This window comes from Mastacembelus armatus, chromosome 20 (assembly GCF_900324485.2).
Source record: "Mastacembelus armatus chromosome 20, fMasArm1.2, whole genome shotgun sequence".
NCBI classification, from domain to species: Eukaryota; Metazoa; Chordata; class Actinopteri; order Synbranchiformes; family Mastacembelidae; genus Mastacembelus; species Mastacembelus armatus.
The window spans coordinates 950,550-966,890 of record NC_046652.1 but is presented as its reverse complement, the minus strand read 5'-3'; the positions used below and the strand labels follow the sequence as shown (position 1 = coordinate 966,890).

Here is a 16,341-nt window from a genome sequence, read left to right as displayed (position 1 = left end):
CCTCCAGAGAGCCATCAACAACCTGAAGAAGATGAACAGAGATGATATCTCTCCTGACAGAAGCATCAACATCTTCCACTGTCTGATGGAGCTGAACGACCACTCAGTCCATCAGGAGATCCAAGAGTTCCTGAAGTCAGGGAACAGATCAGAGAAGAGTCTCTCTGAGATCCAGTGCTCAGCTCTGGCCTACATGCTGCAGATGTCAGAGGAGGTTCTGGATGAGTTGGACCTGAGGAAATACAACACATCAGACCAGGGACGACGGAGACTGATTCCAGCTGTGAGGAACTGCAGAAAGGCTAAGTAAGTCCAGATGTGCCCACGTGAAAAAAATCAATTGTTGTATATTTTTTAAAAGTATATTGAGTATAATTTTTAAATACTTTGAAGTACTTGAAGTTGTGTTAAAATGAAACCAGTGAAGTTGCTGGAAGCTGCACTATAAATCTGCTTTAGTACATGAAAAACATATTTTACACGTATTATTGGGTACTTTTGCTGACCAAAATACTACAGTACTGTTAAAATATACATGAAACATTTGAAGTTTACTTGTTGCAAATGTAAAAAACATATAATGACATTAAACTGACAGTGTATTACTTTGAGCCAAAGTAAATGTACTTGAAATATACTCTGAACTCATTTGAACTATGTATGAAATACAATAGAATGAGGTTTGAAATGTGAAAAAAGTATGCAAAGTATATTTTTCAAAGTATTTGAGTATTTGTTGTGAAAATGAGCCACTGACTTTGTGTTAAATTGCAACCAAGTTGAACATATTGCATTAAAAGACACAATGATATTGGATTGATATTCCTAGTAAATATAAGTACACTATAAGCATCATTGTGTGTTTAATAAATACACCAACAATGCCCTCTGAATGGATTCTCCAAACACTGAGTCTGAAATGTAGATACTTTACTTCGATTCCAGTCAAATGATGTTGGACTAAAAGCACTACTTCCTGTTAGCATGTTCTCAAATGCTCTTACTTTGAAAAGCCCAGTGCACTTTGAAGACGTTCTAAAATGATTGAAAATAATCTGAACTCCTACACAAAGTCCAAAACACGTCAGTCCAACAAATATTGATTTGAACTCTAACACTATTAAATCCAGCCATTTAAGGGCTTTGGAACAAAACAAGTCATTCAAGGTAACAACAATAACAATAAACAGGAACAACAGTTTGTGTTTACTATTAGTGAGGTCAAAGTATTATTTGGCTGCACCACTATGGGACTAAAATGGATTTTAGTGATATTCAGGATTCTGCATAGTTCTCAGAAGAATTCTGTCCAAACATCCAAAATACATGAAGTAAACATGTAGTATGAAAGAGTATTTTGAAGAGAATCTTTGTCCACAGGAATTAGACCACTTCCAAGAGTCCACTTTACCACAGCCAGGAACACATACATTGTGTACTTTAAATAAGTATATTGAAATATAGCTCAAGTTAAATAGAGGCATAGTATTATATTTGGAAGAGAATGACACAATTTGAAGTAAAAACACAAACCATGAACAGACTTTTGGAAAATATCACTAAATATACTTCAAAATCTGTTGAAAGTAAAGTGCACTTTGAAGAAATCTGCTAAATGACTAATGAAGTAATGAGATCATTTCAATATACTTTGCAAACATTTCCTTTGAATCTGCTTTTTTTGTCTCAGTAACTCTTTGAATAATCTTGTACTTTGGAGACTCACCAAAAATGTACTTTTGCTACGTTTCAACACAAGCACAAATACACTTGGTAAAATGTGTGATTTTTCACTTGGGTGATCATCACCATAATGTTCCTCTTGTTTATTGTGATAATGACAGCAGCTGGATTTTGTCCCAGATGTCCTTGAGCTGTTCCAAATGGTGTTGTGGAAGTTCCAAAGGAACTCAGTTTTCTCTGCTTCCTGTCCAAGATGAAAGCAGAACAAAGATGAAGCGTGTGCAGTGTGACAGAGTGAGAAGAATTCTTATTTCATGTCCAACCCACTGAGAGAAGATCAGCTGAACCACTGATGTGAAGACACAACAGGACATGTCCCTGTTTGACATCAAGTGATTCAACTCAATATATTGTCTCTGTCATAATAACAGCTTTTCTAATATATGTGTCCTCACAGACTTTCTGCCTTTGGACTCTCAGAGACTCACTGTGAAGTCGTGGCCTCAGCTCTGAAGTCCAACCCCTCCCATCTGACATTACTGGACCTGAGCTGGAACAACAACTTGCAGGATCAAGGGGTGCAGCAGCTGTGTGGTGGACTGCAGAGTCCACACTGTAGACTGGAGACTCTGAGGTCAGTTGACTGACTGTTACTATTGTAGATCTTAGATGTTGAATCCACAACTAAAGCTCCTGTGAATGTTGGTTGTTCCATTCAGTGTTTTCATTGTTCTTCTATTCTCAGCAGACTAAGAACGATTCCTTCAGTTTCACTTCATTTCACTGAGCTGTCTTCAATAATGTGTGTTCACTCATATTGAATAGTCATATTAATAATGATGTGTTTCTTTCTATAGAAGCTTTGAAGAACAGAGTGTCCCAAAAATGTCATCTGTCAGGAAGTTGTTCTGAATCCTTTGTGTTTCTAAACAAACTGTGGAAACAGTCCAAAGCTGAAACTGTTTCAACTGAAACTGTCCAGTGTTTGTCCAAGTCTTGATCCCAACAATATGTCAGTATTGGACCAGACTAATATCTGACATCCTCTTGAGAGCCAGAAGGAAAAAGGTTGGAATATTTCCATTTTGGAATAGAAGTGAAGACTTTGGGACGTGAGAAACAAAGTCCTATTTCTTTTTGGAGAAGAACACGTCCCTGTAGTGGACATTGGGTCTTGCTTTGTCCCAAAAACCACACAATAAGCATCAGTTTGCTGATGATAATGTTGGATTTTCTCTGCATTTCTCTCTGATTTTTCTCACTTGATGAAACTCAGAGAAAACATATGACACAGTGAGTTGCCAACAATCTATGAATGGGATTCCAAAGCTTCTGTTTAGTGGCCAATGACACAGTGGGGATCAGTCCCAACACAAGGACATGATCTGGTCTGTGCATTGGGACTGGACCATTAGAAAGCAGTTCTCAGCCTGTTGTCATTGCCAAGGCCTCAAATCCTGATGCTGTGTGAAGAAGCTTTGAGTAGTTTTTGTTCCTGAACTGAAGCCAGCAGCTTTTGGTCCTGACACTGTCCACCCAGTTTGTTCCCTAATCCAAATCTCATTGTGAAGAACAAATCCACAGCGTCTCTATAAAGTTGATCCCATAGAAATGAAAGCACATGTGGAGCACAGAGACACACAGATGAAATCATGTGTCCAGGTGGTTGAGCTGTGTTTAGTGTCTGAGCTGCTGCTGCTGCTTTACCTCTGTGCTGTGCTGAGGCTGCAGCCAATAAAGCCAGAGAAGAAGATGCAGAGAGGGAAGAGACAGGAGACAGGAGAGCCTGGGGGAGCTTCCTTGGCTCAGATAGAATAAGGAGGAACAATTCAATGCATTGTTTTGCTGCACTTTGGAACTGTGTCAACAAACTTTAAGCAGGAAACGTTAAAGCTGCACAGTGACAGTATGAAGAAGAAGAACAAGATTAAGAAGTACTTTATTAATCCCCAAAGGGAAATTAAATTGTTGCAGCAGTTATTGTCATTAAGGTTATTAAATTTAATATTATTTAAATTATATAAATTGATAGTAATTAATAAAGTAATTATTTGTTTTTGGGTGTGTGTGTGTGTGTGTGTGCTTGTGTGTGTATATGTGTAAGCATGCATGCATGCATGCATGTGTATGTGGTGTGTGTGTGTATGTTATATATTGAGGAATCTTATGGCCGTGGACACAAAAGACTTCTTGAATTTCTCAGTCTTGGCTTTAGGAGGAATTAGTCTGTGGCTGAATGAACTTCCCATTTGCCACAGTTCCTCATGAAGTGGGTGGGCAAGATTGCCCAGTATGGAGTTTATTTTGTCCACCATCCTCCTCTCTGCCACAGCCTCCAGACTGTCCAGTTCCAGTCCAACAACAGATTTTGCCTTCCTGATCAACTTGTTGGCCTCACCATCCTTGATGCCACCTCCCCAGCACACAATTGCAAAGAACAGTGCACTCGCTACTACAGACTGATAGAACGTCTTCAGTAGCTTGTTGCACACACCAAAAGCACAGAGTCTCCTGAGAAAGAACAGTCTGCTCTGTCCTTTCTTGAAGAGTGCATCTGTATTGTTGACCAGTCCAGTTTGTTGTTAATGTGGACTCCAAGGTATTTGTAGGAGTCCACAATCTCTCCAAGGATGTAGACAGGGACTGGGGTTCTCCTGCTCCTCCTAAATGAGCCATCAACTAGATTGATTCTGCTGTTGACTGGAAAGCAGCTTCTCTTCCCATGTGCTGACAATAATATCATGATATAGTCAGACTATTATTACTATTATTCTGACTGTTCTCATATTATTCTTCTCATTATTATCATTCTACATTTCCCTTCAGGGATTAATCAAGTTGATCTCATCTCATTATTCTAATGAAAATAAGAAGAATTGTCATCATCATTATCACCATCCTCATTGTCATCAATATCAGTGTCACATTGGATCTCCTTCTTTGATTCTTTATTCAGGTTTATTCGCTGCAGTTTGTCAGAGACCAGCTGTGGTTATCTGGTCTCAGCTCTGAAGTCCAACCCCTTCCATCTGAGAGAACTGGACCTGAGCTACAACAACCTGCAGGATCCAGGAGTGCAGCAGCTGTGTGGTGGACTGCAGAGTCCAGACTGTAGACTGGAGACTCTGAGGTCGGTTCACTAACTGTTTGTTACCATTATAGATCTTTAGTGTTGAATTATTGTTTGAACTCAGTGTTTGCACAGACAGAACTTCTATTGAAGTTGATTTTCTTTTCCTGTCTTTGGATTTTTCTGAGGCTAAATTCAGTCTTTAGAAATGGATCCAGTTTCTTTGATGCAGTAGAAATATTTCTTTGATCATTGATATTGATGGTTGAGAACACACAAAGACAGGTGTGTTTCCATCACTTCAGAGGACACTCCATTGACTTCCATTGATTTCCTGGAGACAAAGCCAAACCAGAAGCACTACTTGGTGAACCCTAAGCACAACCTGAACCTCAACTTCCAGACAGCTTCTTCCACACAGAAATCCAAACAGGTCCTGGACTAGATTATTGGCCCCTTTTTAGATATTGCCATTGTATTTGGAGCAAGTGATTCACCTTGGACTCACCTGTTGGGAGTCCCAGTTAGTGCAGCCTAATAATCAGTAGATCAGTTGACAGACAAAGCATTACCTTGATACATGTTGCTATTGGACCTTGATCTGTTGTCCAGTGGCCTCGGGCTCCACAGAACCCAACTCTATGGAAACTTTAGTGCCAAAGAGGAACAGTGTGTCAGTTGTGTGGAAATATTTTGGCTTTAAAGAAAGAAGATGCTGCGTGGCGTCAAAACCTGCCTTGCTACTGTTGCTGCCTCATGGGCCAAGACTAGCAAGGCTAAAAGACCGAGCACCACTGTGTCAAATGAACCAATCCCACCCAACATGACCAAATGTTGGAAAGTTTAACTCCATATGAATCGAATTTAAAACATCACATGGAAATTCCTGTTTCTCACAATAACTTTGAATTAAAGTCAGAGATTTTTAATCTTTCTGCACTTTCTTCTTCATGTTAATGTGACATCAATTCACACCTCAGCTAATTTCATCATAACAGCCTGGATGGACCAGTTTCTATTGACACTTGTGTTGTATTTATAATATTGTGTTGTTCTATTCATTGTTCATGTTTGTTCAATAAGAAAAAAGGAAGTTGATCTTTGCTTCTTTACTGAGGTTGGAGAACTGCAGTTTGTCAGAGACCAGCTGTGGTTATCTGGTCTCAGCTCTGAAGTCCAACCCCTCCCATCTGAGACACCTGGACCTGAGTGAAAACGACCTGCAGGATCCAGGAGTGCAGCAGCTGTGTGGTGGACTGCAGAGTCCAGACTGTAGACTGGAGACTCTGAGGTCAGACCCCATGTTTAGGTTGTGTGCTGAGATGAATGTGATGTGAAAGTTGTGCTGACACTAAACTGCAGACATGAGGCTGATATTAGACTGATCAACACTGAGGATCTTCATGGGAAAGGCTGTTTTCCCTCTCAGAGAAATGTGGCTGCACAACATGAGTTTGTATAGATGGAGCCACAGGTGGAGCTGGCAGAGTTTCAGAGCTGAAGTCACTCCGTCTTTATTGAAGCAGCAGCATGTTGGCATTCATATTAATGACAGCTCTTTGTCCCTTTTTGGATGGGACTGCTTTGAACCTGCATCCTGCTGGCTTCAGCTGTTTGGAGTTTCCACTTTCTAAACTTCTACTTTCTAAACCTTCTTCAGCTCTGAACACATTCTGAAACATTCAACACTTTCAAGCAGGAACTTTGGTTTCTAACGTCATATCTTTGGTTCTTTATACAGTTTGATTGGCTGCAGCTTGTCAAGGACCAGCTGTGGTTATCTGGTCTCAGCTCTGAAGTCCAATCCCTCTCATCTGAGAGAACTGGACCTGGGCTGGAACAACCTGCAGGATCCAGATGTGCAGCCGCTGTGTGATCTTGTCCAGAGTCCAGACTGTAGCCTGCATACTCTGAGGTCAGTAGAGGGCTGGAGTCAGTCCATGGTGCTTTCAGCAGGATTGGACTAAACCCAGTCAGTATCAAAGCAAAGATCCAGGATTTCCTGTAAAGCTCCAACCTTCTCAGTGAAGCTGTGAGAGGAGAACAGGGACAGGCTTCAGGATTGGACAGAAAGACAGAGAGAGAGACAACAGTCAGCCAATCAGATCAGCCAGAAGCTTGTTGTGATCATGTGATTGAGTTGATGTGAAGACGACTGTTGCTGATGAAGTCAGTGAGTCAGGAACACAAAAACAGTCTTTTATCCAGATCAATGTCAGGCAGCTGAGGTTGAGCTTATTTCCTGCATTTCAATTCAACAAACACTGGTTCACTTTGGCCTGGTTGGTCACCATGGAAACTGGGTTGATCAATACAGTCATCTATACTGACTGTACAGAACACACACGTTGCAGATCCATGATGTGTGGTGGTGCAGTGTATTGTCTGGAGCTAGTTGAGGGTTTGATGACTCTTTGTATGTGGACGCCTGCTGAGAGAAGGAGAAAATAAAAAGGAGGAAAAGAGAATCTGATTATTTATTTACTCACCTTCTAACTGAGGTTTGTTCCAACAGGTTTGGCTTCGATTGGAAAACAGTGATTCAATCTTCCAAAGACAAATCCTGTGAGTAACATTGAAACATTGTCTTCATCTAATTTTTAAAGTCTGATTTTACAAAGTGGTCTTGAAATGAACTTAGCAGATATTTGGAACAATCAGGCAGCACGGTGGATTAGTGGTTAGCAGTGGCTGTAAATACTTATGAACATGTGATATTTTTCATTGTTTTATTTTTAATACATTTACAAAGATTTCAAACAAACGTCTTTCACGTCATCATTCTGGGACATGGTTTGAAGAATTTTGAGGAAAATCATGAATTGAATCCATTTTGGAATAAGGCTGGAACATAACAACATCTGGAAAAAGTGAAGCACTGTGAAAACCTTCCAGATGTTCTGTAAGTTAGAAGATATTTGGAACATCTGGCTGCAGCTACAAACAGCCTGCATGTCCATATTACAGACCAAGGTGTAAACGTTGGAACAGCTGTCAGACTGTACAGATGTTTACAGATGTTTTCCATATAAGTTGTAGAGAAAATACGAAGGTGAAGATGACACAGATGCAGATGTTCTGACACCTGTGATCAGGTTGATACTCAGCCAGTAGAAAACCAGGAGCTTTGAGCTGCTGCTGTTGGACCCTAATGAAGACACTAAGTCTTCCTGGTGTCTTCTTCCATCAGGTGTCCCTGATGTCAAGCTGGATCCAAACACAGCAGAGACAAAACCCGATGTGTGTGAGGACGACACAGAGCCGCTGATGGTGAGAATAAAACCTTGTTGCTGTCCGCAGGTTTTGATGGAGACTCTCTGCCATCCCAGGGTTTCTGCTGTGCTGGACTGTGTCCACAGTGTGGACTGAACTCCTGTCCTGGTCTTCATGTGTTTGTGACCTCTGCAAACATATTTCCAGCTGTTGCTCTTCACCACATGTTATGTAGCAGCAGCTGCCTTCTCCTCTTTAGAACTTTGTCTTTTACACTTACAGGAATATTAAACGTAGTATCTTCCATCATAGTGGACTGAATGGACAGTCTGCTGAAACCTTTTTACAGTGGTTTAGTTCAAGTCTTCAGTATCTGTGAATAACACAGCTGATGTTTTGTTCTGAATTCCAGCCTCCATCAAGCTTCACACCTGAACTGCAAACTGGACCTGGATGTGTCTCCTACAGGTGATGACAGAATAAAAAGACTTGACCCTGTTTACCTGCTGTCACTGCTTGTATTTCTCTTTGATTTTAGCAAGAGACACTGCACATAGATTCATCAGTCACACAGCTGGAGGTGATTAGGTTTCAGCCTCCCCCCCATGCACTCTCAGAGATGGCCTGTGTTCTTCACTTTCCCTCCTGCTGTTGTGACTTTAAGTCATATGGTGTATTTGTGTATGGGTCAGGGATTTGTTTGTGTTGTCAGCAAAGATTTAGGATCAGCACAACTTGTCCATGTTAAACATATGGTTCACCAGGCCTGCTGCCATCATTCAACTCTTCTGTGTCCTACAGGTTCAGGTGTCCTGGTCCAGGTGCATTCCAGTGTACTGAGACTGGGCTGGTGTTTGTTGTGGCTCAGGAGGCGGAGCTACTGTACAGAACCATCCAGTGGGATGAAAGGCTCCTCCAACCAGGCGGTAAAGTGGCTGCAGGGCCCCTGTTCAGTATCCAGTGTCCAGAGGATGCTGTTGGTCAGCTCCACCTCCCACACTGTGAAACAACGGAAGGTACAGGCTGAAGCTTTCATGCCAGCAACAGTCGTAGTGAACCACATCCACCCCAGCAGCCACACTGTTGTACTGCTGTCAGTAAAGCTGATGTTTAATGGTTCTGTGCTGTCTCAGCTCTGTTCTCTGAAGACCTGCTGTCTGTCGTCCACATCACTGGTGAAGGGTTGAGCGTTCTCGAGCCGCTGGAGATCACAGACACATGTGATCGTCAAAGTCCCTCATCTCTCTGCCTTTGGCCTGGTCAAGGATCTGTGGAATAGGCTTTGGAACAACACGTCACCAGTTAGTGGCCAAGTTTTGCTGTTCTGCCAACCACTGCCCAAAAAAACCCAGAAACAAAACCTCAATGTGTTTCTCCTGCCAAGCAACATCCCTCTGAAGGAGGTAAAGGTTTCTGAAATGTTAGTGCTTCACTTGTAGACCAGACTTTCTCTATTTTCTGTTCTTTCTTTCCCTGTTTCTGTCTTCTCTCATTCACGTCAGTCAGCAGACTGAGGGCACTGCATGTTAGGATCAAAAGTCTAAATTGTTTATCATAGAATTTACTCACTGCTATAAGTAAATGTACATGTGATCTTGTTGAGTAATTGAACTTTTGACTGCTTTGAATGTTGACAGCTCAACACATGTCAGTTGTGCATATGTTGAAAGAATGTATGCGTTTAGGAAGTGAAACAGACCCGCTCAGGGGCAAGGAACTTGTGACACCAAGTGCCCCCCTGTTTGAACCTCATGAATCTATAGGGACAAAAGCCAGTTTCCTTGTTTCTAAAGCGAACGTGATATATGTTAAAGGTCTTCTGTGCAACTATTGTGTAACCTTGTTTGCTATAAATAAAGAAGTCTGTGTGAAGCTCGGGGCTGCAGCCACAAACCCAAGAAGAGACGTCTTCTTGCAGCCACGAGCTGATCCCAGCCTGAAAAGATGCAACGTGTCTCTTGTTAAATGTTTGAGTAGAACCAACATTTATTGGTGTTTCCGCCCGGTTTCCAATACGGCATCAAGGGTGAAGAGGAGGACAGTGAGGACAGGACGCTGAAATCTGTGCACAGTCAGCCTCGGTAGGAGGTTGTGAAAACCCACCCTCGTGAATTCGACGGGAGGTCGGCTGTTCCTCTCCAACGTTGGTCCTCTCCATCGTTTCTGCTTGACGGAAGCCGAGCCAGAAGACACGCACATCTGAGCTGGGGTAAGCTGCGTGGTTGGGGGTCCGGGACCCCATACAGTGTCAGGGACACTAGAAAGCAGCTGAAAGAGTTCGTCCGGGACGAACCCTATGTCAGGGACATAGCAGTGTCAGGGACACTAGGAAGCAGCTGCAAGAGTTCGTCAGGGACGAACCCTATGTCTGGGACATAGAAGTGTCAGGGACACTTAAATAGGAAAAGCGCTATTCGTCTGGGACGAAAAGAAAGTATCAGGGATACTGAAACACGTGTGAGTGAATGAGAATGTGTGACTGATGGTAGTTGACGGACTATTGTCGGCTGAGTAGAACAGTGTCACTACCTATTTAAACTGTGTGTTATTTGTTGGGCACAAGTAAAAATTGAGAAGTTGGGTGTGGTGGACGGCTGTATCCGCAGGTAATTAGTACCTGTAGAAGCTTGATACAGTGGACGATCCCCATGCTGTTGTGACTGATCGTTTGCTTGTGCCAAAAGTTGCAACTATGGGAAAGGGAAACAGTAAACCCCAATTGGCTGGGGATTCACTTACTTACACTTACACTTACTCCCCTGGATCCGCAAGGTATTTAGGGGAATGGGAGAAGAAGTATGAGTTTCCAGGAAAATTGGAAACCTGCGCATGCGATAAATTGGTAACTCAGTTAAAAGCAGAAGTGGCTATAGCAGAACCTAAGAAAATTGATAAGTTTAAACTTCAGCTTATTGAAGCAGTAAAGTGGCAGGAACAAGCCGAGAAGCGCAGACAGAAAAGGAAAGATAAGAAATCCCTCATAGCAGCGCTCCAAGAGGACCCTGCTGATTTTGTTGGGAGGCCACTAGCACTTATCCAGCAGGAGGAGGATAAGAAAAAGAAGCCTAAGCCAGCCCAAGGGGAATTGGCGGCCCGAGGGCCACAGGTGACTGCAGCACCAAAGGCCAAGTCGGAGGCGACGGAACCGCAGTCTCAAGGTTCGTCTACAGGCTCCGCTCCCCCTCTTCCTCCTCCACCTCTCCCGTTCGGGTTTGGTTGGCTGAGTCCTTCCCATTCACGGTCGGGAAAGCAGTATGGCCCTTACGGTGAGGTACAGACAGAACTGTCAGCCATGGTCAAACGAGATGAGCCATGGGGACCACGACCTGATCCCCCACCGTGGCCACCAACGGACCCGACTAGCATTTTTCCTGCAATTGAGGTGCCTAATCCTCATTTTGGAGTAAGTGGAGATAACAAACCTCTCCTCTTAGTTAGATGCCCATGGTCATGTAAAGAGTTAGAAGACGCAGTTAAAGGCCTGGGTGACCCCCTGGCTAATGTCCCAGCCACATTTGACTATAAAAAGATGCTCTACACTCAATCCATCTACATTATTGCCCACAGCTGAGGAAGGCACACCACACTGTTGTATTACAAACACTGAGGAGATGTGTAAACCTCGTAGTGATTTGAAGGATGTAGCCTTAGCTGAAGGGGAAGTGTGGTTTGTAGACGGTTCTTGTTTTAAGAATGATAAGGGAGAAAACGTGTGGTTTCGCTGTGGTGTCTCAACAGGAAGTCTGTGTTGCAGGTCAACTCCCTTCTCATTTCTCTGCACAAGCAGCGGAAATAGTTGCCTTAACACAAGCCTGCCAGTTAGCAGAAGGGAAAAGTGTCACTATTTATACAGACAGTCAGTACGCTTTCTCCACATTGCACTTCTTTGCTGCACAGTGGGCCCGAAGGGGCATGAAGACGGCCAGTGGGCAATCAGTAAAGCACTCTATGCTGTTGCTAGACCTCCTTGCAGCAATCCAGTTGCCGGCCAAAGTGGCAGTTTGTAAATGTGCAGCGCACACGCAGGGAGCAGATACTATTTCATTGGGTAATGCCAAAGCTGATGCTACTGCTAAGGCAGCAGCCCAAGGCCAGTTTGGCAAATGCAACTTGTACCTCCTTGCACACATCAATCAACCTATTGATACTGAAGTTCTTTCTGACATGCAAAAGCGTGCCCCGCCTGCTGAGCAACAGCTGTGGCTCAAAGAAGGGGCCATGATAGAGCAGGATCTTTTTAAGGTAAAAGATAAACTCTGCCTGCCTAGAAGTCTCTTTCATACGGCAGCTATTTTGACGCATGGGCCTTGCCATGTGTCAACAGGAGGGATGGTATATGCAGTGGAAAAGTATTTCTATGCACCAGGTTTTAATAACTACTCAAAAAATTTTTGTAAATCCTGTTTGACTTGCTGTAAGCATAACTCACAGGGAAACCTCAGACCAAAGAGAGGGAGATTCCCTAATCCGGACTATCCATTCCAAGTTATTCACATGGATTTTATAGAGTTGTCACAATGTCAGACATACAAGTATTGTCTTGTTTTGATAGATGCATACTCTAAGTGGGTTGAGATTGTGCCCAGCAAAAGTGCTGATGCACTGACAGTGGCTAAAGCGCTGTGTAAAAACATTATTCCGGATCATGGAATCCCACAGCGAGTCTACAGTGATAATGGTCCACATTTTGTGAATGAAGTAGTTACACAGATGTCTAAGCACCTGGGTTTTGAGCTGAAGAACCACTGTTCATACCATCCCCAAAGTGCAGGCCTGGTAGAAAGAACTAATGGCACTATAAAAATGAGACTGAGGAAAACAATGGAGCAAACAGGAAGAACATGGGTGGAATGTCTCCCTTTGGTAAAACTGTACATGAGGGTCACGCCAACAGACAAAGGCCTGACCCCGTTTGAAATCCTTTATGGAAGATCTTTTACACTTCCCATTTGTGAGAATGTGTGTGAAAAGCCTCAAGGGGAAACTACTCTAGCTGAATGGATGAGTAAGATGTTGCAGACTAGAGAAGTTATGAGTGCAAATAATCTGCCAAGAGATGTTTTGTCTCCACAGGTGCAGAGAGTTAAGCCTGGTGACCAAGTCCTGATAAAGGTCATCAAAAGGAAGGCCTGGTCCACTCCCAAGTGGGAGGGGCCCTATACAGTGATCCTGACCACTCCCACTGCAGTAAAGATCCAGGAGAGACCTACATGGATTCACCAGAGCCACTGTAAAGTATTACAGCCTTTGGGAGCCGAGTAAGGTGGAAGTCAGCCGGTATCAAAACCCTTGGCTGCCGAAGAGACCATCTGATCCTTACTCCCAGCTATGGCTCTCCACTGGCTGATTCTGTGCCTAGGGGCAGCAAGTACTCTCTGTCCTGTTAACACAGAAGTCATTGATAACACCACATGTTCCACGCAGCTGGAGCAGACCCTTGGTTCACTCTTACCATCTGTGCTGAAAATCGTACTACTACTAGTATTTTAGAAGGATGGACCCATGAGGGAGTCGTACAGCGGTGCTGTAGGCTGGTTGGGAATTTTTCCCTTTTTGAAGGTTTTCGCCCAACCTCCATTACCTGACACCATCTCATTTGACCTTTATGACGTTGAATATGGAAAATCCCTTAGGGAAACATATACAACTGATGTGTTGAGCGTCAAACAGGAGGGAATGTTAGGATCAAAAGTCTAAATTGTTTATCATAGAATTTACTCACTGCTATAAGTAAATGTACATATGATCTTGTTGAGTAATTGAACTTTTGACTGCTTTGAATGTTGACCGCTCAACACATGTCAGTTGTGCATATGTTGAAAGAATGTATGCGTTTAGGAAGTGAAACAGACCCGCTCAGGGGCAAGGAACTTGTGACACCAAGTGCCCCCCTGTTTGAACCTCATGAATCTATAGGGACAAAAGCCAGTTTCCTTGTTTCTAAAGCGAACGTGATATATGTTAAAGGTCTTCTGTGCAACTATTGTGTAACCTTGTTTGCTATAAATAAAGAAGTCTGTGTGAAGCTCGGGGCTGCAGCCACAAACCCAAGAAGAGACGTCTTCTTGCAGCCACGAGCTGATCCCAGCCTGAAAAGATGCAACGTGTCTCTTGTTAAATGTTTGAGTAGAACCAACACTGCACCTTCTGTCAAACCAGTCAGATTCTAGAAGTAAATCATCCAATACAGTCAAACTTTTAAACCTGTTCACCTTGTGGTCCATATGAAACATGAGGCCTAAAACAATAAGCAGATTAAACAAAGGTGAAGAGAAGTAATAGGGCAGCATCAACCTAGGATGGATCAGAGGAAAGATGAGTCTTCAGCTCTTGTGGACAGACATGTAAGGGGCTAAACAAACATTGACAAGGAGACTAACAAAGAGTTTTGGTGCCACCACAGCAAAGACACAACCCCCCAGCTTAAAGAATTTAACATTGGACCTGCCAACAGATCATGTGGAAGTTACATGAGCAGAGTACATTGAGATGAAGATGATTATGGGTGAGACAGTAACTGGTCCTAGTAAAAAGAAGACTGAGTCCCTCATAGAGTGTGTAATGAAACAAGGTCAGAGGGGCAAGTCTGTGATCAAATCAGACTGGCCTGTTTATCAGCTCTGATAAATCTTCTGTTTTTATGTCTTAAGGTGAGCTCCCAGCACCAAGACTCTCAGAACATCGTGGTCCCTTCCAAATGTAGACTCATCAAGGGCCAAAGCTACAGAGTTGACTGTCAGGAGGCCTGTTTAATACAGCCTGTGGTGAGTATTTGAAATAGTACCTGTGACATGCTGACACCTTTCAGGGTACTACTATAAACACACCTTCACTGTGCTTCTGCTTTTCAGACACAAGACTTTGACTTGGACTTTGGACCAAACTACCACCCATCCTTTCAGATCCACCTGCCTATAAACACAACCACAGTGGCTGTAACAGTCCAAGACCACGAAAATACTGAAGTCTGGAATAGCAGTGTTTACCTGACTGGTAAAGTCTTCGTCCACCTGCAGCATCACTCCAGCTGATGGTGACCTCATAGCAAAGTCACTTTGATCATCACAGTATCACAGCTTCGATCTGTTTGCTTTGACAGTCTGTAAAAAGCATGTTAATGTAGGTAGAACTGGAGCTCCACACTCAGCCAGGTCAGTTCTCAGCAGGAATAAATGTCTGTCTGTACTGGGACCATGTTCTGTAGATGAAACTCATCATCTCCAGCTCTTCTTGTTCCCTTTAGCTGTCTTTAAAACCCCATTAGTAGCAGAACGTAGCAGGTCTGACCTCCTGCCACTGTGTTGTTGATTTTACCCCACAGGCCTCCAGAACAGGACACGTATGTTTTCCTCATTCTGACTGACCAGACCTGCACCCCAGTGTAGCCTGGTAGAAATGTGTGAGTGAGACACAAGTTGATAAAAGTCCTTATCCTGCTTGTTCCTCAGATGCTGCTCCAAGAAATGAAAATCTACAGAGCCTTCAGGGTCAGTCAGCAGAGATCTTGTTATCATCAGTTCGGGCCCAGTTTGTTCAAGACGTGTCAGAACCAGTTCTGAACCAGCTGCTGGACAATATTTTGCAGCAGGGTGTAATAAATCAGGAAGAAATGGAGTCCGCCACAACAAAGACCAGGGCTGACAGGGCTCGAGCTGTGATCGACATGGTGAGAAGAAAAGGAACAGAAGCCAGTTCAGTCCTGATTGATGGTCTGTGTCAATTGGACCCACACCTTTCTAGAACCTTGAACCTGATGTGAAGTAGAGATGTGGCTCAGTGAAATGTCTGACTGTAATATCATGATGGGATCTGGTGTCCTGAATGGAGACAGTTAATATGAATTCACCTCAAACTCTTATCAAGGTGCTGTTGATCCAAATATGGAAATGTCTTGATTTTGTCTTTTTGCCTTTTTAAACCACTTTTTGTTTCCTTACATTTGAGTGTCCACATCCAGATGTGACAGTGGCCTCACTCTTTTCAGTGACGGTGCAGGGGTCGTTTGCTGCCACTTTTTGGGAAAGGTGCCCCCTTACTCCGTAGGAAACCAAACTTCTTTCTCCCAGTTTTTCTAGTTCCAGCCCTGGTTATGGTTTGTTTTGTTCAGAAAGGTGTTGGGAAGCCACGGCTCCTGCTCATTGGTCCAGTCTGAGTCTGCTCACCTCATTTCTACTGAATCTGTTTGTATGTGCTGTCCATTCTCCTCGTCCCACTGCTGAACCAGGAAAACTGGCATGTTGTGTTGCAGCCCCAGGCCTGGAACAATACAGAGACCAGTCCTGCTCAGTTCTGGAAACTGTGGGACATGATCCAATATGTAACCATATACATTCCATAAGCATTCATTGAATCTTATATGATCAATCTTTTATATT

The 16,341-nt window shown here is 43.3% G+C and overlaps 1 protein-coding gene across 1 annotated transcript; it reads left to right on the top strand.

Annotated features, from left to right (window-relative positions):
• Positions 1-110: 110 nt before the first annotated feature.
• On the top strand, positions 111-15,021 carry LOC113121458 (NACHT, LRR and PYD domains-containing protein 1a-like). The gene is given in 11 exon segments (XM_026291977.2): positions 111-306; positions 2,141-2,317; positions 6,495-6,668; positions 7,269-7,318; positions 7,944-8,023; positions 8,379-8,434; positions 8,768-8,982; positions 9,100-9,178; positions 9,180-9,369; positions 14,617-14,730; positions 14,818-15,021. Coding segments are annotated over 11 exon segments (1,428 nt in total). The 5' UTR covers positions 111-193; the 3' UTR covers positions 14,998-15,021.
• The last annotated feature ends 1,320 nt before the right edge of the window (positions 15,022-16,341 follow it).